Source organism: Megascapheus bottae, chromosome 27 (genome assembly GCF_031878675.1).
Source record: "Megascapheus bottae isolate mThoBot1 chromosome 27, mThoBot2.hap1, whole genome shotgun sequence".
In the NCBI taxonomy this organism is placed as follows: Eukaryota; Metazoa; Chordata; class Mammalia; order Rodentia; family Geomyidae; genus Megascapheus; species Megascapheus bottae.
The window spans coordinates 10,263,329-10,286,170 of record NC_143535.1 but is presented as its reverse complement, the minus strand read 5'-3'; the positions used below and the strand labels follow the sequence as shown (position 1 = coordinate 10,286,170).

The following is a 22,842-nucleotide window of genomic DNA, read 5'->3' as shown; positions in this document are numbered from 1 at the left end:
AAGAGGAAAAACAAAGTGATTTGGGGGGGAGGAAAATGGGGACAAAATATGGGTGGGGTTTCAATGTGTGAGAAGTAATACACCTACTATCTGGCGAATGTAACTGTAAACCCTCTATATATTACCTCAATAATAAAAAGTAAAAATAAAAATAAAAAATAAATCCTGGAGGGAAAGTAGTTAGAAATATGGTATGAAAATTCCTCCTACTAGGAAATTTATCTAGTCACATTGAATTGGTTTTTTTGGGGGGAAAAGGTAAGACATGTAGTAAATAAGTCTAAATTTCTATGTTGAAGTTCTAAATAATGACTACTTAGAATGGCAGATCCTATCAAGGAGACTAACTGAAAACCTCTCATCATAGTGCTGGATCAGTTACTTATACAAATGTACCTACTTTAAATATTTTCTTACACGCTAAATTTTCAAATAGAAAAAGCAAGAACATCTCTTTTCTAAAAGTTGATGGTGTCTAAATGAATTTTAGGACATGGCACTGGTAAAACTTAAAGAGACTGTGCCCAGTGCCAGTGGCTCATGTACATAATTTCATTTAGGAGGCTGAGATGAGAATGAAGGTTTGAAGCCAAGCTGGGTAGGAAAGTCTATGAGGCTCTTATTTCCAATTAACTAGCAAAAGGCCAGAAGTTGAAGTATGGCCCAAGTGGTAAAGCATAACCTTGAGTAAAAAGCCACAAGGCTCAAGGTCAAATTCAACCTCCAATACTGGCAACAAAAGAGAGAAGAGACAGAGAATCATAAAGGAGGTCTTACAATCAGTCAGCCCCTTAACTTTCAGGACAAATTCATGATTATAACAAAGCAATTTATTAGTTTACTTTTATTATACACATTTTACCTTTTTATTCAATTTAAGCCATGTAGAATAACCTTTGCTGTCTACATACTGCAGCCCAAAGAACCAGACCTCACGCAAGCCAACTGTTTTCACCACCTTAAAAAAAAAAAATCAATTCAGTTCAACATTCATTCACATTGTAACTAGGTGACACCAGATACTTTTTCAAAGAATATTAACTACATAGATTGAGCTATGTTCATTTGCTATGAAAGGGGCTTTTCTAAGTTTAACATAATCAAGGAACATTTCTAAAACCTGAAATTCAGATTTTCTATATTCCTTACTTGACTCACTCTTGATTCTTCTCAATAAGCAACAAATCTGAAAGTAAATACAGTATCATGATCCTGTATTCCTCTTTCTCTTCACTCTACATATGCCCTATAATTGGAGCAAAGCCTATTTGGGTGATAAGGCCGGTCTGATATATAAATGTTCTACCTGTACTGAGTAAGAATTCCATCTTGGAACATACTGTAACTTTCACCCTTCTTCATCCCCAGTTGTGTTTTTGTCTCTAGTACAAAATGCTCCTCCTGTGCTTTTTATCACCTATGAATAATCTACTCTCCAAGGCCTAGTTCTATTAACATGTCTATTGTAACAAAAAAAAAAAAAAACAGTGCTCATTGTTCTCACACTTACTCATTCCCTGGTGGTCTTGCAATGGCTACTGCTGCAGAACATTGTCTATCCTGACTCTACTGACTGCAGTCATCAGGGGAGCATCTATTTCCTGTCTTTCACTGTCTAACACTTAAGGACAGAAATTACTATTTTATGTATCTTAATATCCACATCTCAAGTTTCATGGACTTCCCTGGCTTTGAACCATGATCCCTAGATCTTAGCCTTCTAAGTAGCAAGGATTACAGATATGAATCACTAGTGCCTGGCTCTTGGTTTCTTTTTTAAGATTACCGGGCAGTTACACCTGGAGTCTCAAGTGAGTAACCGTATGTTAGCAAATGGATGCTGTCCAAACCCAGCCTCAGCCAACACTGAAGCTCAGCAAAGCCAAACCTGGAGCCAGCGCTATAGTGGCTCAGAGCAGTAGAAAAATGGGGTAGGCAGTTGCCCAACTTCTACCCCTAGGCTCTACCCCAACCTCAAGGAAGGCCACACACAGCAGGCACAAGGAAAAGACTAGCAGGAGGGTTCAAAGAGCTCAGCTGTGAAATCCTCTAACAGCCCTGAGCTCTCCATGGCTTTTTCCTACTTCTAGGTCCAATCAGAAACTTCTCATGACATAGTTTAAAGTATAACTGCTGGGCAAAAGACTATAATAGATGTATATGTACTCACTTATAAAACATAAACAATCAGCCAGGTACTGGTGGCTCATGCCTCTAATCCTAGCTACTCAGGAGGCTGAGATCTGAGGATTGTGGTTCAAAGCTGACCTAGGCAGGAAAGTCTGAGACTCTCATCTCCAATTAACCATGAGAAAACTGGAACTGGCACTGTAGCTCTAAGTGATAGAGTGCTAGCCTTCAGCTAAAGAGCTTAGGGACAGTGCCCATACCCAGAGTTCAAGTCCTCCAATTGAACAACAACAACAAAAAGAAACAATCATGCTAATAAACTACAAAACATATACCTTGTGAAAGAATTTAGAAGACACAAACATTTTAATATTTCATATGCCCTAACATTTCCTTGTAGTCTCCTTAGTGTGTAAACACTCTGTATTTTAATCCCCCAAGTAAAAGTGACATGAAGCTAACAAAGGGAGAGTCAAACAAAAGGACATTGTGCACTTAACACAAGAACCCTGAACACATAGTAGCTAGCCTCAATCTAACAAATTGCAAGTATTTATAAACCCAGCTAAAGAATGAAAGTTTGAGGCCAAGTAAGGTAAAAAGCAAGAGACCCTATCTCAAAAACAAGATAGGCAGGCACATTGGTTCATACATGTAACCCTAACTATTTGGGTGAAAGCTGGTCAGGGTAAAAGGAGACCCTACCAGAAAAACAAAGCAGACAAAAAGGACTGGGGGCAAGGCTCAGGGTGCATAGATACTGAATTCACTTCTCCGATCTGTGGAAGAAAAGTAGAATTTCACAGCATGTGGACATCTGTATCTATGGACTCCTGAGAGGACTTGGTCTGCTCCTGTCTCACCTGAACTAACCTATCTGTTAGCTTATCCCACATACATACCCACACACCTAAGGTAAATAAAGCCTGCTTGCAGATTCCTGCATTTGGATTCAAGGGACATAGTTAAGAAACAGAACTGTGGCTAAAACGTTGCTGAGAAAAGTCTGTAACCTCAATAACCTACACTATTACTTACAGATCAATCAAATACTGTTCCATGCATTTTATATGGATTCTTACAATCATCTTCACAGAAAGTAATATGTAAATTGTACAAGAGAAAAATGAGGCAAAGGCAATCAGCTAGAACTGGGATTAATGAAGGTGCTGTAGCTCAAGAGTTCACACTTTCAAATAACCACTTGCAACAAATGAACCTACCTTTCTTTCTTTCTTTCTTTCTTTCTTTCTTTCTTTCTTTCTTTCTTTCTTTCTTTCTCTTTCCTTTCTCCCCTTCCTTCCTTCCTTCCTTCCTTCCTTCCTTCCTTCCTTCCTTCCTTCCTTCCTTCCTTCCTTCCTTCTTGTCTTGAGACATGAACTCAGAACCTAGGCAAGCTTCTTTTACTCAAGGCCAGGCTCTACCACTTGAGCCACAGCTTCTGACAAATAAGCTTTCTTTCCACCAGTAGTCAAACATTATTCATGCCTAGGTACTTAGGTAGTAGAGATGAAGGATTGCAGTTTGAGACCAGTGTGGACCAAAAGTTATCAAGATCCCATCTCAACAAATGATAGACCATGCCTGTGATCCTAGCTACATGGCAGGCATATGTAGGAGGACTGTGGTCCAAATAGGCTCTAGGAGAAAAATAACTTTTAAAAACTTTCTGCAAAATAACTAAAACCAAGAGAACCAGATCATGGTTCAAGCAGAAAAGTGTCTGCCTACTAATCTTGAGAACCAGAGTCCAAACCTCAATACCACCTATGTAAGAAAATTACGTATCATGCATATAGATGCACACATGCAGGCATGTATACATGTATGTATGTATGCCTGCATACACATTTACAAAGAGGCCTGAAAGAACCCTGATAGTAGTTCACAAGGTATGATGCAGATAGCTGATCTGCTCATGACTGCACTTCACAAATGCATGTGCACGCACATGTGAACACTCCCCTACATAGACTTGTGTCTTCCAAAACTGTGGCTCTCCCACTCCTGTGTGAGGTCTGTAGAGAGGTTATCTTCCCCCCATGTCTTCTGTAAGATGTGTCACCTTCCTCTCCTCAGTGAGGGCCTTCACCTTTTGATACCTGACTGCTGACTATAGCTCTCCACTCCTGTGTGTAGTCTGTGGAAAGGTTATCCTCCCTCTAATCTCCTGTAAGATGTGTCACCTTCCTCTCTTCACCTCATTTGACCCCTGAGCACCAATCTCCTCCTTTTCTCAGTAAAACTTGATGACCTATAATGTAGCATTACTTGAGCTTAAATTTTAATTTTAGAATACTAGAATAGTTTAGAAGTAAACCAGAAACCTGGGAAGTGGATTTGGAACACCAACCATTACCTTTGAGATATATATATATATATATATATTTTTTTTTAAATTACACACACACACACATATCTGTGTGACTCTCAAGACTGAAGGGGAAAACTGAAAAATAAAAAGAACAGCCTAAGTTTCTTGTTTCTTAACATGACATACCTGACCTTCAGATTCTAACCGTTGCCTAGTACATCATGAATCAATGACATAAAACTGCTGTTAGCTGTCTCCTTGTTCTGTGTCCTCCCCTCTGTTCCTGCTATCCAGGGTCCAAGCTCTTTTATTCATGGGCTAGATAAAATGTCTTTAAGTTCCTGTTGGTCACCATAACAATAATTTTCATAGTAGATGGTTAATATTTCTTAACTGATCCTAGCTGGCAGCCAGTGGTTCACACTTGTAATCCTAGCTACTCAGAAGTCTGAGATCTGAGGGCTGTAGTTCAAAGCCACCCCAGTTAACTGAAGACTCTCATCTCCAACAAACCACCCAAAAAGCCAATAGTAGAGGAGGGGATCGAGTGCTAGCCTTCAGAATAAAAACTCAGGAACAGTGTCCTGGCCCTGAGTTCAAGCTCTAGTATCAACCAAAAAACAAAAGTCCCATCCTAGCTGGGCACTGGTGACTCATGCCTATAATCCTAGCTCCTCAGGAGGCTGAGATCTGAGAATAGAGGTTCAAAGCCAGCCTAGGCACAAAAGTCCATGCCTGTGAGACTCTTATCTCCAATTAATTACCAGAAAACTGTAAGTGGCGCTGTGGCTCAAGTGGCAGAGCTCTAGCCTTGAGCTGAAGAACTCAGAGACAGCACCCGGGCCCACAGTTCAAGTCCCACAACTGAAAGACAAGTACTGCATGATCTCATTCATTATGGAGTTTAAATACATTGGTCTCATTGAAATTGAGATGAGAATAGTGGGTCATCAGTGGCTGAAGTGGGAAGGTGGGGCAGCCAGCGATGTCACCGAGGTAGTCAGTTATGGCTATGGAGAAATAGAATGTTCTGATTGAACAATGACACCCGGTGCATTTCAAAATTCAGGATTTTGCAATGTTTTCAGCTCAAGATAAGACATGGGTTATCGTATGTAGAATTTTCATGTTTTCAGGCATGAATTTTAAGAATTAATTTTCAGAAAGGTCCTATCCAACAAATGTCGGAAGGAGAAAAAGAATATCCCTGGGGCTATTCAAAATAGCTAAGTACTGTGAGAAAATCCAAGTGGTACATTGTTGGTGATGAACAAAGGGACAGGATGCGGAGGTGAGCACATGAGTGTTCTTGACTGAGTGTTACCTGGTCAAAAAGTTGTTTGCCAGTTGTATTGGGCTGAATGGCAAATTCCAGCTCAGCATCCATTGTAGTTACTCTCACGTTGATCTGAAATACGATCATAAGAGATAATCATTAGATGAAAGAATATACTTGTGTGGCGGTAACAGTAAACCTATCACATACTAACAAATACTGTAAAAAGTAAAATTATACTTTAAGACATTTTCATTTAGTCCCAATAACAGTTCTTTGAGGTAATCCAAATACTTGTTCATAACATCAAATTTACAAAATTAGCTATATAGGTTAATAGAAACTATGACTTAACTAAGGATATATATTATATATGTGTGTGTGTATGTATGTGCGTGTGCGAGTGTGTACTAAGTACAAAGGTTTTTGCTCATTAAAAAAAAACAAAAAAGAGGCTGGGAGTTTGGTCTAGTGCTAGGGTGCTTGCCTAGCATGTACAAAGACCCGGGTTTGATTCCTCAGTACCACATACACAGAAAAGCCAGAAGCGGTGCTGTGGTTCAAGTGGTAGAGCACTACTAGTCTTGAGGAAAGCCCAAGGACAGTGCGTAGGCCCTGAGTTGAGTTCAGCCCCCAGGACTAGCAAAAAAAAAAAAAAAAAGGCATTTATTGTATTGTTAAAGAACTTTATATTGAAATTGTTTTTCCCCACTCTCTTGCCTTCTTACTGCTATCTTTCCTGAAGCAAAAAAAGTTTTGATGCAGATGGTCTTTTTCTTAAATGGCTCAATTTAAAACAATTTTATCTTTATTAAAACAACTGAATAAAGGGGTTACTAATCAATATTTCTAAGTACATCTTTACCAAAGTAACCTCTCTCACCATTTTCCCCTCTCTTCTCAAGTTTTCTAATCTCAAAGGATATGCACTGATTATGATTGCATTCTCCTCCCCAACCCCTCCATAGGGCTCAAATTTTTTATGAATTATCTAATAAATTCCTATCTCAAGGTAACATTTTTTCCCATTTTCAAAATTTTATAGTTAGGGCTCTAATATTTAGGTCTATGATCCATGTGAGTTAATTTTTGTGTAAATTATGAGACATTTTTCTGTAAAGATAATATGAGAATTAATTTCCCCAGTAAATGGTGTAACACTGGTCAAATATCTAATTGCTGTATGTCTGCAGGTCTGTTCCCATTCTTCTACTTTCATTAGAGCCACGTGTATTATCGTTATTTTTTAGGTTATATAAATCTTGAAATCCAACTCTGGTGTTTTTGCTTAAAAGCAATTCAGTCAATTTTTCCCAAATAAGGCTCCTGGTACTCAATTGATTCTCACTAAATTAAATCTACAAATACATTTAGAGGAAAATGACATCCAGATGGATGGGGACACACATACATACACAAGGCCAACACCTTACCTATAACCATCGAGTAATTCCCCGTATGCTAGATCTTACAACAAGTTACATAGTGGGAAAGTATCAGGTGGGGGAGGGAGAGGGGGGAGAAGGAGGAGGAGGACAGGGAGAGGGACGGGGAGAGGGAGAGGGAGGGGGAGAGGGAGAGGGAGAGGGAGAGGGAGAGGAAGTGTCCTGGGAAATACTCATTCAGATTTCCTACCCATGGGTAGCACTCTACTACTTGAGCCATGATATAGTAAATGGTAGTAGAGCTCTAGCCTGGAGAAAGTCCAAGGATAATGCTCAGACCTGAATTCAAGCCCCAGGACTGGCAAGCAAAACAAAACAAAACAAAAACCCCCTACCTGAACCATTCATGGTGACTCAGGTTTGCAATTTCAGCCCCATCATTCAGAAGGCTAAGGCTGAAGGATAATGAATTCAAGGCTAGCCTTCAGTGTAAAAAAAGTTGGCCAGAAGGAATATTACCGAAGAAAACACTGTTCTTTTTTAGGTAAAAAACATTTACCATAGGCAATGTCAGTACCACTACAACTAGAATGAGAAAACTAAGAACATGAGCTCTCCTGAGCCCTCACAATCATTTCCTAAGAATAAATTACTATTAACAGAGCACTGATGCTGAGCACTGAATGTGTACCAGAAACTTATCCTCACCACATTCCATAAGTTAAATGAGTCTAGCCTTCATTACTCATAAGAAATTAAGAGCTGAGCAAGCTGGACTAAATTAATAAAGGTCATCCAGATTAAACAGCAGAGCCAGGATAAGAACTGAAGCTCTGAACTCCATGCCATGAGCTGTAACCTTAGCTGCAACGATTGGTGCTCACTGCCCATGAAGGCATTGTTTATCCATGCTCACCTAACGATTAGTCAGAGCAGGGCAACTTTCTTCTAATTCTCCTGCAGAAAGTTCCAGATAAAACTAAGAAAACAAAGTAGTGTCTCCTGGGAATGTGGCTTAGTGGTAGAGTGCTTGCCTAATATGCATTAAGCCCTACATTCAATTCCTTAGCACCATATGAACAGAAAAAGCCAAGTGGTAGAGTGTTAGCCTTAAGCAAAAGAAGCTCAGAGATTGTGCCCAGGCTCAAGCTCCAGAACAACAACAACAACAAAAAGATAGATAATAAATAAATAAATGAAAGAGGGAGAGAGAGAAAGGAAAAGAGAGAAAAGAAAATGTCAAAGTAATAAGATATACTTACTGGCTTCGGCATTTTCCTTCTCTTTCTGTTACTTCCCTTAAATAAAAAATTTTCAATTCTATAAAAATGAAACTGTCACCTGTTAAAGAAAAAAAAAGTGTTACCTTTTCATACAAGCATTTCATACAAGCATAACTATTTTTTTGCATTTCCATGTAAACATTTTTGAAAAAGCCTAATTATTGTTTTTTAGCCAAACTTGTTTATAATAAAGTAGAAATTAACTCATTTTAATAGTTATCTTCAGTGCCTTCTATTTGTGTTTGCTAAAAAAAAGAAATACATTTCCTAAAAAACTGAAATACATTATCCCAAATGCAATACAAAGCATACTGACCAATTTAAAGTTTTCATTTAATTACAGACAATACATCAAGGACAAAATTGCAGGAGCCAAGACTACCTCTGGGAGCCAGGTTCATGCCTGGACCCAGCCCAGCAAAGAAAAGATAAGGATGACTGGATTAGATTCTAAGGAATTGAGCTCAAGAATAGTTTTCCTGAGCTATGAAAGACAAAAGGGAATTCTGACTAATGTAATCTCTAAAAAAACATTTTACAAAGTAATTCCTTTTCATTTTGAAAATTAGAGAAAATGCATGTGTACCTGATTTACTTAAAAGTATGTAAAACAGCTATAAACTCTATCAACAACTTGCATGCCATACATATCAGCAAGTCTTTAAGACCATTGTTAGAATTTTATCTCTTCTTCCTAAGGCAACAAATCTTAGTAAAGAAGTACCATTATGTTGTCAAGATAAATGTTCTTAGTAAGAGGCATTTGGCTGGATCCAGCACTTAGAAGACTGAGACAAGAGAATCAAGAGTTAGAGGCTTAGTGTGATCTATTGGGCAATCTCAAGGCCTGCCTGAATTATATTATGAGATCCTAAATGGAACCAGGTATGACAATGCATGCTGTAATCTCAGCTACTAGGAGACAGACAGGATGATCAAAGTCTGAGAGTGGCCCCCAGCCAAAAAAACAAAACCCCAAACTGGGCACCCAGCATACCTACAATCCCAGCAAGAGAGGCAGACATCAGGAAGTTCAAGGTTCAAAACTAGCCTAGCCAAAAGGTTTACAAGAACCCCAACTCAATAAAGCAATGTGCTGGTATTGGTATGTGCCTGTGATTCCAATTACACAGGAAGCAATAGATAGAAGGAATGCAGTTCAGGCTGGCCCCAGATGAACATGAGATCCTGCCTAAAAAAGTGAAGCCAAGTGCCAATGGCTCACATCAATAATCCAAGCTATTCAGGAAGCTGAGATCTGAGAACTGATATTCAAAGCCAGCTCAGGCAGGAAAGGCATGAGACTCACGTCCAATTAACAAGTAAAAAAACAAAAGTGGAACTATGGCTCAAGTGGTAAAGCACCAGCTTCCAGCAAAAAAGATAAGGGGCAGCACCCACCTAAGAATATGAGGCTCTGCCAGACACAGTGTCTCATGCCTGTAATCCTAGCTACTCAGGAGGCTGAGATCTGAGGATCATGGTTCAAAGCCAGCCCAGGCACTAAAATCCAAGAGACTCTTATCTCCAACTAACCACTAGAAAACTGGAAGTGGTGCTGTGACTCAAGGGGTAGGGTGGTAGCTTTGAGTTGAAGACCTCGAGGACAACAGGTAGGCCCAGAGTTCAAATCCCACAACTGACTAAAGAAAAAGAAAAAAAGACTATGAGGCTCTAAATTCAAACCCCAGTGCTGTCCCATACCCCCCCCCCAAAAAAAATCCAGAAACATCTTAACAAAATAGTGTTTCCCTTTCTCATAACCTACCAAAAGACCTAAAATTCTTAATCATCATCAATCCAGAAAAGATTAGTATTCTAATTTAAAATTTACTACTGGCAATACTAAGTTATTTGAAAACAGACTTAGCTGGGTGATGTATCTGCCAAGAAACTATTTGTTACAGTAGGATTGACAAAATGAGTATTCACTGAAGTGAGGTCAGGCCCTAAATTCCATTTACACATGTGCCCATAAATCCCTTACCCTTACACAAAGAACTTCCTCCTGAGATTTTTTCTAGTCTGAGTCATGAGCAATGAAATTCTGCCCTCAAGTCTTGCTGCTTCCCAGCCTGGGTCTACCCTCACTACACTGTTATGACCTAAGTAAGCACATTTCACACCAATTTTACCATGCTGCTTACCATTCCAAGGACCTATGCCTTGCTTCAGATCTCATCACCCCAGGTCTTGACTAAAACATCTCCAAAGTGACTGCTTTTCATATAGTTTATCAGCCAATAATCCTCAAATGCCATTTCTATGCTTGCTTGCTAACTTTGCTTGCTCACAGTCTAAAGGATTTTTTTCAAGCACGTAATAGCACAAACACTTAAATCCCTATAGCAGAGCAAACCTACAGTTCTTCAAGGCTTGCATATTATGTATTTCCAGAAAGCGATCGAAGGTATTTGTTAGAATTTTTATATTTCTATCAGATGTGAAGTTATGATCCTTTTTATTCCTAATACTGTTAAATTTTATCTGCCTTTTCTTGGTTAATCTTGCCAGAAATGTGCCTAGATTATAAAATCACTTTTCAGTTTTGTTTTTATTCTTTTTGCCAGTTGTAAGGCTTGAACTCAGGGCCTGAGCACTGTCCTTGGACTTCTCTCAAAGCTAGAGCTCTACCCTTGAGCCACACAGCACCAGTTTTTTGTTTTTGTTTTTTCTATGTATGTGGTGCTGAGGAATCAAAATCAGGTCATCATGCATGCTAGGCAAACACTTTACCACTAGGCCAAACTCCTGGCCCTTGTTTTTATTCTTCATTTGTCTCTTGTTATTTCATTCTTTTCACTAGTACTTTGTTTGGCTCTAGTTTATTGTCTCATGTCTTACTCCCTAAAATTGAAAGTTTACCTAAATCAATTCCACTATTTTTCCTTAATAATTTATGCACTAAAATCATAAGCTTGATGCCAGATGTGGGAACACATACGGGTAACTCCAGCTACTCCAGAGGCAGTAGTGTGATGATCAGAATTTGAGGTCAGCCTAGTCAAGTGTGAGATCTCATCTCAACTAACAATCTGGGCCTGGTTACATATATCTGTAATCCTGGTTATACAAGACTTGGAACTAGCAAGATCGAGGTCCCAGGTCTCAATGTTGGATAAAACTCGAGATCAGAACTGAAAAATAACTAAGATGCATAAGCACCAATTGAGAGGATCAAGTGGTAAGGTACCGGACCCCCTTCCATCACCCACTCCCCCCAACAGAAAAGGAGGAAACTAGCCAGCAAGGTAGAGTACATTTCTACTTCCAGTCATATAGGAGGTGAAGACTGCAGGGACCAGTGTTCAAGACTCTGAAAAGTAACTTAAAAACAGAAAAGAAGCTGGATGCTAATGGCACACCTAGAATCATAGATACTCAGGAGGCTGAGATCTGAGTATCACAGTTCAAAGCTAGTCTGGGCAGGAAAAGTTCATGGCCACCAGAAAGCTGGAAGTGGCACTGTGGTTCAAAATGATATAGTGCTAGCCTTGAGGAAATCCCAGTATTGCTCTCCCACCAAAAGAGAAAGCTGTAAATTAAATTATAAAGCAAAAGGAAATTCATTACAAGGTATAAGGTAACTAACTCTAAGTTTATAGTGTATTCACTGAATAGTGAATTCACTAATATATGGGTAAGAATAAAAATTTTAGCACAAGGCTATTAATGTTCACTTAAAACACTAGCAAACTTAAATATTAAGATCAGGATTTTATAAAACATCGAGTTAGATAAAATACTGTTTGCTCTACTTCATATTCCATAAACAACTTTATTTACATTTGCAGTAAGAGAATCTTACTGAAACTTTTACTTCTTGAATCGTGACATTAGCACTGATTGACTATATTATCCAATTACTCAAATTTTTATCCAAAGACAGATGTTAGATCCTCCCCTCATCTATTTGCATACAACAATGTTTCTTAATGTCTGTACTCTAACTCTACCTCTGGGTTTTAAGTTTTTTCATTTGTTACTGAATTTGTTCTAAATTGTCTCTTTTTCATGTTTGAGTTCCCTGTGAGACAAGCCTTGTTAGCTTTCCCAGATTCCATGCCATGAATGATTTCAAATGACTGTGTCTTACAATGTAAACAGAAAAGGAAAGACCTCCTAAAAACCAAGTAGAAACTTCCTTTCCTGAGACTCATTTGAGTAGGAAGAAAAAAGAAGAAAAAAAAGCCTATATCCTCTACCTTTGATACTGTATCTACCCTTTGTCTAAGTATCATTGAATGGCTTAAGTTTTTACATTCCTTATTCTTTCATTATTATTCAGTTTTAAATATTTCAGTTTCCAACCATGATATTTAATCATGAGTAAGAAACTTTCAAGTTTTCAAAAGGAAGTATCAAAGGATCTATGGGCAAAAAAACTCACTTTTTTTTAGCCTGTTTACTTCAAAGTTTATTGTTCAATAGGAATAGCTCATTCAGGAAGGCTCCATTATGTTTAATTTGTGGTCAGTTTAGTGACGGTTCAGATAGAAATGAAAACACTGTACTGTATACATTTGTGGGTTAAAACAAACTAAGCCATGATTCTTTATAATCTCTCCACTGTCACTTAGTCTCCTTAATAACAGATGAACTAAGCCTTCCCAACTTCTTATAATAAAATGCCAATCTTTTTGTCATAGTTTTATATTTTATTAGCAACCATTTAATGGTATGATTCTGTAGTATAAAATGCTAGTGTTTTACTTACATGCTTTCAGTTTAGTTTCAGAACTTTTCTTTTTAGTTAATAGGTTTTTTTCTTTAGCAATTATTTAATCAATGCAGAATTCTAAATTTTTCCCTTCACATTTGGAAGATATTAGTTCATTTTATTCTGGCATCTGTTCCGCTTCTGAGAAGCTAGTTATAATAGGGATACTCATTCTTTTGCATTTCAATCTAGCTTTACTTTCTTAGTTTAAGGATTTTTTGTATTCTGATTTCCTGTTGACATTAAAGAAACATATCCAAGGGCCTTACATAGGCTAGTTAAGCTTTCAAAATCTCCAACAAATATACTTGATCAATACACTGAGATTCCAGGCCTTCACAAAGGACACAAATTAACTTCTAAATGAAGCTTCCAAAAATTGTGTATATTCAGTGAGCAGAGGTGGTTCATGTCCATGATCCTAGCTACTCAGGAGACTAAGATCTAAGGATCAAAGTTCAAAGCCAGGAAAGTAGGAAATTAAGCATTATATATATGCCAATCACTGTGGCAAAGACTGTTGATAAGCAATTAGGTAAATATTAATGATATTAACATAAACTGGGATAGTATTTCTAGGAAGTATGCTGCCAATATCTAATAAAAGCTACACTGCTTTTTTAACAGGAAATTTTGTTTCTGGAATAAACCATCAAGGAAATAAAAGTAAATGGAAGAAACCTCTAATCTAATATTCTTGGCAGTAACCCTTTACAATAAATAGCCAATGATTCAAATCAAAGTGCTATCCCATTAAAACTGTTACAGATGGCATGATGCATACTCCAGAGGGACTGTCAGGTTTTTTTGTTTTTGTACATAAGGACAAACAAAACTGTCAACTATGTGATGCTAATTGAGAAGTTAGAAGCACTAACTGTTCACAATTAGGTTTTAAAAAAAAAAGGTACTGTTCTAAAGAATATTTAGATATACAGAAACAGAATTTAGTATTAAAAAGTATTTGATTCTTTTTTATTTTATTTTTTCCAGTCCTGGAGCTTGAACTCAGCATTTGGGCACTGCCCTTGAGCTTTCTTAAGGCTAGTGCTTAGCCTCTTGAGCCACAGCAGCACTTCTGGCTTTTTCTGTGTATGTGGTAATGAGGAATCGAACATAGGGCTTCATGCACACTAGGCAAGCACTCTTACCACGAGGCCACACTCCCAGCCCCATGTTTGTAATACTTAAATTTCTAACTTAAATGACAATGTCTAAACTACATCACACTCAACTACTTACATATTATCATTATATGTGCAAAAAATTCTACCTCAAATTTCATAAAACAAAGCTATGAATAAATGTAATTGAAACATAACATTTGGGCTGGGCACCAGTGGCTCAGGTGAGCTCCAGAGGCTGTGAGATCTGAGAATCTGGAAATTTATCTCCAATTAACCAGAAAAAAAGCCAGAAGTAGAGCTATAGATCACGCTGGAGAAATTAGCCTTGAGAAAAAGAGCTAAGGGGTCACTCTCCAGGCCCTGAATTCAACTCCTCTCCACTCTACACAAAAACAAAAAATATTGGCCAGGATCATAGCCTAGCCGTAGCATACTCAAAGCCCCAGGTCCAATTCCTTGTTACCATACACTCAGAAAAAGCTGGAAGTATCGCTGTGGCTTAAGTAGCAGAGCACGAGCCTTGAACAAAAAATGCTTAAGGACAGTGCCCAAGCCCTGAGTTCAAGCCTCAGGACTGGCAAAAAAAAAAAAAAATCCAAGCTAATTTACTGATTAAGAATAATTTATAAAATATCACCTGCAAAGTTAAAAAGAAAAACACCTAAGTATGCCTCAAGGTACATTTTTAATTTGAAGCTAATTTCCTGTTTGTGTCTTCTTAAACAATATATAATTTGCCTGAGCCACTGCATTTCAAAAATGTTGGTATTAACAAATATGTATTTTGCCCGTTCCCTCTTTTTTTTTTTTTTTTTTTTTTTTTGCCAGTCCTGGGCTTGAGCTCAGGGCCTGAGCACTGTCCTTGGACTTTCTCAAGGCTAGAGCTCTACTACTTGAGCCTCAGCACCACTTCTGGCTTTTTTCTATGTATGTGGTACCAAGGAATCGAACCCGGGTCTTCATGCATGCTAGGCAAGCACTTTAACCGCTAGGCCAAACTCCCGGCCCTGCCCGTTCCCTCTTAATAGAGAAAAAAATTGCTCCATTCTCCCACTCCTAGTTTTCTAACATTTCTTAATTTTGATTATTTGAATTGAAATTTAAGTAATTGTCTTCATTGTCCCTACTCCAAAGGGGGGAATGGGCAGTCCTGGAGTTGGATCTGGGGCCTGGCACCACAGGGCAGGCACACTACCACTGGAGCTATGCCCCAAACCCCTCAGTTCCTGCTTGCTCCAGGGCCGGAAGTTCCTTTCTGGCAGCTGTTCTACCTTCTGTTCTACTCCTCTGCCCCACAGGAGTGCCAGGAGTAGTGCAGAGCTGCCACTGGAGCAGCACCATACCAGTCAGTGGTCTCAGGAAATGCTGCCAGCACTGTCTCCCACTTCCAGATATTGCCATGCTGATGATATGGATGCAGACACAACGGCATATGTTGAACACATTTGTATTAAAATTTCTCTTCTTGGCCCTGAGAGAGCCTCAGCTTCCTCACACTCTGGAGCAGCCTCATGTGGAGGCGCTGCCTCAATGGCATGCAGATTCCTGCTAATGAGCTGCAGGAGTGACTTAGGCTCTAGAAATTTATACCAGACTTCCTAATATTCTTTTCCCCAAGCTTTAGTGCAATTGTTTCCACCTTTTGAGATTGCAATGGCCTCAGAACACAAACTCCTATTAACGTATAAACTAAATGAATAAGCAGTGAGGGCACTGATAAATGTTCTCAATCTTTTTTTTTCCCTATGTGGGACACTCTGGGGAAGCATAGAATAGAAATCGCCTCCTCTTAGAAAAGTTGTTTTGGCTTTTTTTCTGCCAGTCTCAGGGCTTGAACTCAGGGCCTGGACACTGTCCTTGAGGTTCTCTGTCAAGTGCTCAGTCAGAGTGCTCCCAAATACTAGCCCTGAGTGCTCCTGACTATCCTGCTCTGCCTTTCTCACCTGACATCTTTTGAGAAGCAGGTGTTCAGTGAAAGTTTTCTCCTCTACTGACATCACATAAAAGAGCTCCTCACCCTGGACACATAAATGCACTAACTAACCAGCCTTCCTTATGCAACCATTAGAAGATTAAAAAAACAAAAAACCCCATCAACTCTTTCAGATATGTCTTAAGTGTATGTTATTAATTGGTATCTCTTTAACCTGATATCTGGAAAGGGTGATAGGCAACTCTAAGGTACTTAGTACTGGCTTGGGTAGACACGATCTGTTTTTAAGAGTAGAACTACAACAATAAACGAGAACACTGAATTTAGATTCTCTTGTGAATGTTTTATAAATTTTCAAGAACATCTATATTTTTCCTAAAATAACCAGAAAGATAAATACCTTACCATTTGTAATTATTAACTTTTTTGAGTGCTAAAAAGAAAGTTAAGTCCACTTTGATGTCTTCCTTTTACATTTATGAAAACATTAAAAATTTATTTAATAGATGTTTATAAACGATAAGACATTTAAGAGATGTTTATAAACTATAAGACAAACACAGGTGTATATAAGTCACCTATGTAGCAGTAAAGAACCAAAGACTCTGACCTAAGTTCAGTTCACTTCCAACTGACCTAATTGACAGTTCTACATGGTATATGTTCTGAGGCACCCAGTATTATATAGCAGTAGCTGATTTATTGAAACAATACATTTATAAATGCCTTTAATATCAGACATTTCTCATGTAGTCAGTCAAGCAGTACTACCACAAAAACCACTAAGCTACCAAATCTCCCGGAATAGTGCCTCAGGTGTGTCTCAAATGTTTGTTCTTTTGTTGATGAATTAAGCTTCCATGTAATTCTCACTGTAACTTTTCTGCTTAATGTCAACAACAGTATTTCCCCCCACTCTAATGCTATAAAAATGACCAAGCTAATAGAAAACAAGAACATAAAACAAACAGGAATTTATCATCCCTATCCAAAACGGTTTCAATCTCAATTTAACAACCAAGATAAATCTGAAGGCCAGATAACCCGAGACAATTAATGATTATAATTGTCATGTGTGCTTATCTGGTTTATGGTTTTCAAACCTTTGCTTAATAACCAAACTTCTTCTATAGCTTTTCTAAACTCAGAACTTATAAGCAGTCTAAATATCAAAAATGCTAACAAAGTCTAACCCATCTTACACATTCCATAAAAGGCCTAAGCACAGCTGAGACCTCCTATGTCCTCCATTTCCCTTTATAAAGGATTTTTTTTCTTATAACAAGTATACCTACTCTGTTTATAATAAACTAGCAAAAAATTATATGCACCACAATAGCATTAGTATATTGTTTAGACACACGCTACAGTGCCTACCTCCTCACTGTAGAGTATAGACTCCTCAATACCTAAACATCTTCCTTCCTATAGTGCAGAGACTATTTGGTACATGGTAACAACTGCCTAGACATGACTCCTTTGAAACAGGAGCAAGCAAAATTTCAGTAAAGGGGGTGGTAAGCAAACATTTTAGGTTTTTTAAGTTTTTATTGAAACTACCTTGCAACCAAGTAAACAAATGAGCTTTAATGTGCTCAAGTGAAAATTTATTTACGAAAACAGCCAAGAGGCTGTTTAGCCCAGGGACCATATTTTACCAAACACTTAAATAGAAATGAGTCTTTATCATTCCATAATTTAAATTTTGTGCCCAAGAATGTGCACTCACATGTTGGTGCTAAATGACATGATTATGTATGTCAAATCCATCTTTGCTCTCTTTTGGTTTGAGGGAAGAATTCAAGACACTTTGTATAAGACTAATGACAATCTAATGGGAGCAGAACTAGAAGAAAGGGCAATTCAATTAACTGTGCCAGTGACTGCTGAGGTAAGAAATATGCCTGAGTCTGGCCAATGAGACGAAGAAGATGCCACTAGGGCAGATGTCTCACTCATTCTTTTGGATACTACCTGGATGCAGCAGCTATTTTGGAAAGAGAACGGGTGTCACTATTGAGCCATTTTTGAGCCTCTGACCTTTATTATGTCCCCATTGGCTAAGCTAGTTATATTATTTTGTTATTTACAGCCACAACATCTTAAATAATGTAAAGGCTCAAAACTGAAGACTGCTCACGAACTCACTTGCAGCTAGTCCTATTTGACTTCAACTTTTCACAAATAAAAGAATTATGATATTGAAAGCTCAAAGACTATGTAAAGTGAGGGAGGGGAATGTCTCTGCACATCACTAAATTTACTAACTTCATAAATTCTATCATCCTAGCAAGTACAGCACCTACTTCTTTGATATTGTAGCTAACTGTATCTTTTGGAAGGATTTTTTTTTTTCTAGCCAAGGGTTGGCTCCCTTTTTCAGGGACAGGTAATTTCTGTTAATCATAGGGCCTTTCATCAAGCTCAAAAGTAGTCAGGGATACTACGAAAATGAATGGCATGTATATGTTCCAGTAAAACTTCATTTACAAAAGCAGGCAAACAGCAAATTCAATCCACTGCCTATAGTGAGCCTGACTCCTGCTCTAAACGGGTAATAGAAAACATCTTCCCAAATACATCAATTTACTATTTATTTTATATGGATATGACTTATGAAGAGTAGTAACTACCTTTTTTTTTTGAGATGGAGTCACTATACAGCAACCCAGGCTGGTCTTGAAGGCCAGCCCACACCTGGCACTAATTAACATTGTATCACTTGATGTAAAGTTTATTTTGTGTACAGAATCTATAAACTTGTAACATTTGTAGAAAGACTAAATAGCTATGCAAGGATTGCTGTAAGTGGAGTAGGAGTGTCTTACACAGCCAACCTGAATGAAACCATCCCTTCCAGGAAGCTGACTCTACAGTTCACTATTAAAACAGAATGCAGAAATAAGTAACAAGTCATTCAGTTCACTATTCCTTTCTATAGAGTTCCCAATTAAGATACCTATCATAAGACTATTAAATTGTCAATTACATACCAAACTCTAGAGAAGAAGAGTATCCCTTTCAATCACTAACCCGAAAAATCTGCACAAGCACTTATACAAACACTTCTGAGAATTATCACAGGAAATTGCATGATTTCAATGGAATGATGAACATCTGAAAAACAATGGCATCTTAACCAACTTTAAGATCACACGTTAAGGATTAAAAGTATGTTTATACTTGTGGTAAGTACTGGCATTTTCTATAAACTAGGAATTGCTAATAGCAGTTACATATTAAAAAAAAAAATAGGACCAGGCCGGGAGTTTGGCCTAGTGGTAGCGTGCTTGCTTAGCATGCACGATGACCCACGTTCGATTCCTCAGTACCACATACATAAAAAAAAGCCGGAAGTGGTGCTGAGGCTCAAGTGGTAGAGCTCTAGCCTTGAGAAAGTCCAAGGACAGTGCTCAGGCCCTGAGCTCAAGCCCAAGACTTGCAAAAAAAAAAATAGGATCAAGAGTTCTGGCAATAAGAGAATGTTTATCTTCTCTTTTCCATCTTTCCAAATATAATTAGATATATTTAACTAGAAAGACAAAACTGCTATAGTTATGCCAAAAATGCATGCTACTTTTAAAAAATGGCTTTAACTGTACATTCAATATAAACATGAATATATTAGGAACTAGGGATGAGGTTGGTGGCCCTGATCTATGATCTCAGCTACTCAGAAGGCTGATGATTTTAGTTTGAAGCCCACGCTGGTAAAGTTAGCAAGAGACCCTCACAAAAAAACAACAACAACAAAAACATTATGGCACTTGCCCGACAAGTGTCAAATCCAGAGTTAAATCTCCAGAAAGAAACAGAATTTGAAAAAAGAAAGGGAGAAAAAGAAATCAGGAACTTAATAAAGTGGCTGGGCAAGGTTTCTCTAAAACAGGATGGGACAGAACTGGGGTGAGAATGAGCACCTCTATCACCAAATAAATGATAAGAGTGTGCTTACCTCCAGGCTACTTAAGTCAAGGAGCCCAGAAGAGCCTTCATGATCAAGAAATAACCCAATCCAGCTGCACTAAATCCTGCACCCAGGGGTGGCATCAGGGTAAACTAGCCATCCGTCAGGGGTGCCATCAGGTGACACCCTAGACTTCCAAATTCACAGCAAATGACCAAATTCTCCCCAAGGGCTCTCTGCTCTCCAGCTCTGCAACCTTTATGGCATCAACTGCCCTACGCATTGATCTTTGTGTAATACTGGCTCAAATATGCTCCCATTTAAGTGGCCCTCGTTAAAGGGTATTAATTCAATTTTAAAATGGATCAAACCCCAGAATCACCCACTATCAGTTAACACTCCAGACGCTGGTCACAGATTCTACAGTTGGTTATAGTAGATGATTTGAGAGCTGAAAGTAAAATAAAGACACAAAGACTTTTGTCTCAACCGCCTGCCAAAGATAAAAAGTGAATAATAAAAAAAATTCAATCCTGCTCTTGGGAATGGTGAAGCAATAAACAAAAAACCGTTGTTTCCATCCCCGGGACTGCTGGCAATTAGCAGAAGAGGGAAAGCACAGCAAAACTTGCTGTTTTCTTAGCAAACTGAGAAAAATAACTTTATTTCCAGGTAAGTAATACCAATTTTTTTTAAAAAAAGAGGACAACAAATTTAATGTTTTTTTTTCCTGAGAGGAAAATTAATTACATCTTTCCACAGACACTTCCCAGACGCTCCTATCAACTCAAGTGAGTATGACTATAGGATAGAGAATCTAAAAATGTCTCACAACAGTATGAATTTAACCTTTAAGTGGCATCATCAAATTCTACCCCATTAAAAAAAAAAACTCTAAAGCATCTCAACCTCAACTCATTCCTTACTAATAATATATCACTTGCTGAAGTTCCAAAATATATCTAAAGTGAGTAGGTGAACAAAGTCAATGCAATCCTTTTTACAGTACAGTATGAACTTTAAAAGGAGTACTCTGCATTCTGTCATAATTCAAAAACCATGATTGTTCTCGAAGATATATGCATGCTGGCGCAAGCAATAAAATTCTGATCTTAAAAACAAAAAAAAAACCCCTGCAACCCGAAAAGTATTAGTCTTTTCTCAAATCTAATTCTGCTGCTGGCAAAGGGATTAAGCTATTATTAATCCAACAAAAAAAAAATGAACAAGGCAATTGTTCATCCCGAGTTCTGTCCATCCTAGAGGGGGGGGGAAAGGAGTATTTAGTGTTCTAAAAAAAATAAAATAAAATAAAAATTACATTCAGCCAACAAAGAAATGACAAGGTCTGTGTCCCAGCAGTCAAATGAAACCCTTACTATCGTATGCGTTTATATTTACATCACGTCCCGTGTCTGTGCCACCGGACAGCCCGGGGTTAAGGGGACAGGGGGGAGCCTTCACCCCAACATCTCTTCTGCAATAATAATAATAATAATAATAATAATAATGAATCTCACTCGTATTTCAAAATACAGACTTTGACGAACAGATTCGCGCAATCTCGTTAACAGACAAGCAAAGAAAACCCCACTGGGCGCGCAGAAAGCCACCGGCCACCCGAGCGGCCACCGAGGGGCCCGGGGAGGGCGGCGGGAGGGCGGGACGGGGGGGGGGGGGAGCTGCCAGCCCACCCGGGCCCGCGCTCCAAGTCGGCTCGGGAATGAAGTTCGGAAGCCTTCCGGGGAAAGTGGGGTCCGTCTGTGACGCCCCCCCCTCCCACCTTTCCAACTTCCCGGTGGACCCGACAGGTAGAAGGAGCCAAGGAAAAAAGTTCCCGGGCCCGGCCGCCGTCCGCACCCCCGAGCCCCGCTGCGGCCGCAGGTAGCGCCGACGGCCGGGGACGGTGGGGAGGGCCGAGGGGAGGGACCCGGGCCTGCACCCCGGACCCCGCGACGCGCGCGCACCCCCGGGTAACCCGACACCCCACTCGCAGACCGCAGATGGGGAAGGGGGGGACTGGGAAGAGTTCGGCCAACGCCCTCTCTGGACGGCGCCGGGCCGCGCCCGCCCCAACCCGAGCTCGGGCCCGGCGGCGGGAAGGGACCCGGGCCCGCCGAGGCCGGACGCGGACGTGGGGCCGCGCGGGGCATCTCCGGGCCGGGGGAGCCCGCGCTTCCCGCGCGTCCTCGCAAGGCCGTCGGCCAGGGTGGCGCCCGGCGGAGGCGCGGCACGGCACGGGGCCCCGGCAACTTGTCGCCGCCGCCGCCGCCGCCACCTCAGCGTCCCCGGCGGAGCCCGCGAACGGCGAGTGGAGGGGGGGGGAAGGGACGGCGCCGGCGGCTTACCCCGAGAGCGAGCGGTTCGGGCCCCGCCGCCGAGTTGGCTGAGGCGGAGCGCGGGGCGTCGCGGCTGCAAGCAGGGAAGGGCGGGAGGGAGGGAGAACCGAGCGAGCCAGGCGGGGATGCGAGCGCTCGGCCGCCGGGGAGCGAGGAGCAGGCGCCGCCGCCACCGCCGCCGCCGCAGACAGCTCGGCAATATGGCCGCCCGGCGCCTCCTCAGGGGGAAAGGCGGGGCCGCCCTGCGCCCCCCGCCTCCCCCTGCCGGCCAACGGGCCTGGCGCCGCGGCCTGAGCGCCAGCGCCGCGGCCGCCGTCAGGGCGGGGTCGGCCCCGGGCCCGGGCGCCGCCACAGGCTGCGCGCGCGCGCGCGAGCGGGCGAGCGAGGGGCGGAGGCGGCTGCTGCTGCCGCCGCCTGAGGCCGGGAAG

At 40.3% G+C, this 22,842-nt stretch overlaps 1 protein-coding gene across 2 annotated transcripts in view; it reads right to left on the bottom strand.

The window, feature by feature from the left end:
• Rdx (radixin) overlaps positions 1-22,519 on the bottom strand; it is a 64,177-nt gene extending 41,658 nt beyond the window's left edge. The window contains exons 1-4 of one of the 2 annotated variants that reach the window (XM_090319562.1): positions 22,424-22,519; positions 8,368-8,446; positions 5,769-5,852; positions 863-958 (exon numbers count right to left, since the gene is read on the bottom strand). In XM_090319562.1, the coding sequence (XP_090175688.1) occupies positions 863-958; positions 5,769-5,852; positions 8,368-8,379 (192 nt within the window). In that variant the 5' untranslated portion in view covers positions 8,380-8,446; positions 22,424-22,519. The remainder of the gene's footprint in view (positions 1-862; positions 959-5,768; positions 5,853-8,367; positions 8,447-22,423) is intronic. The other variant, XM_090319563.1, reaches the window with a different exon arrangement.
• Positions 22,520-22,842: the final 323 nt, after the last annotated feature.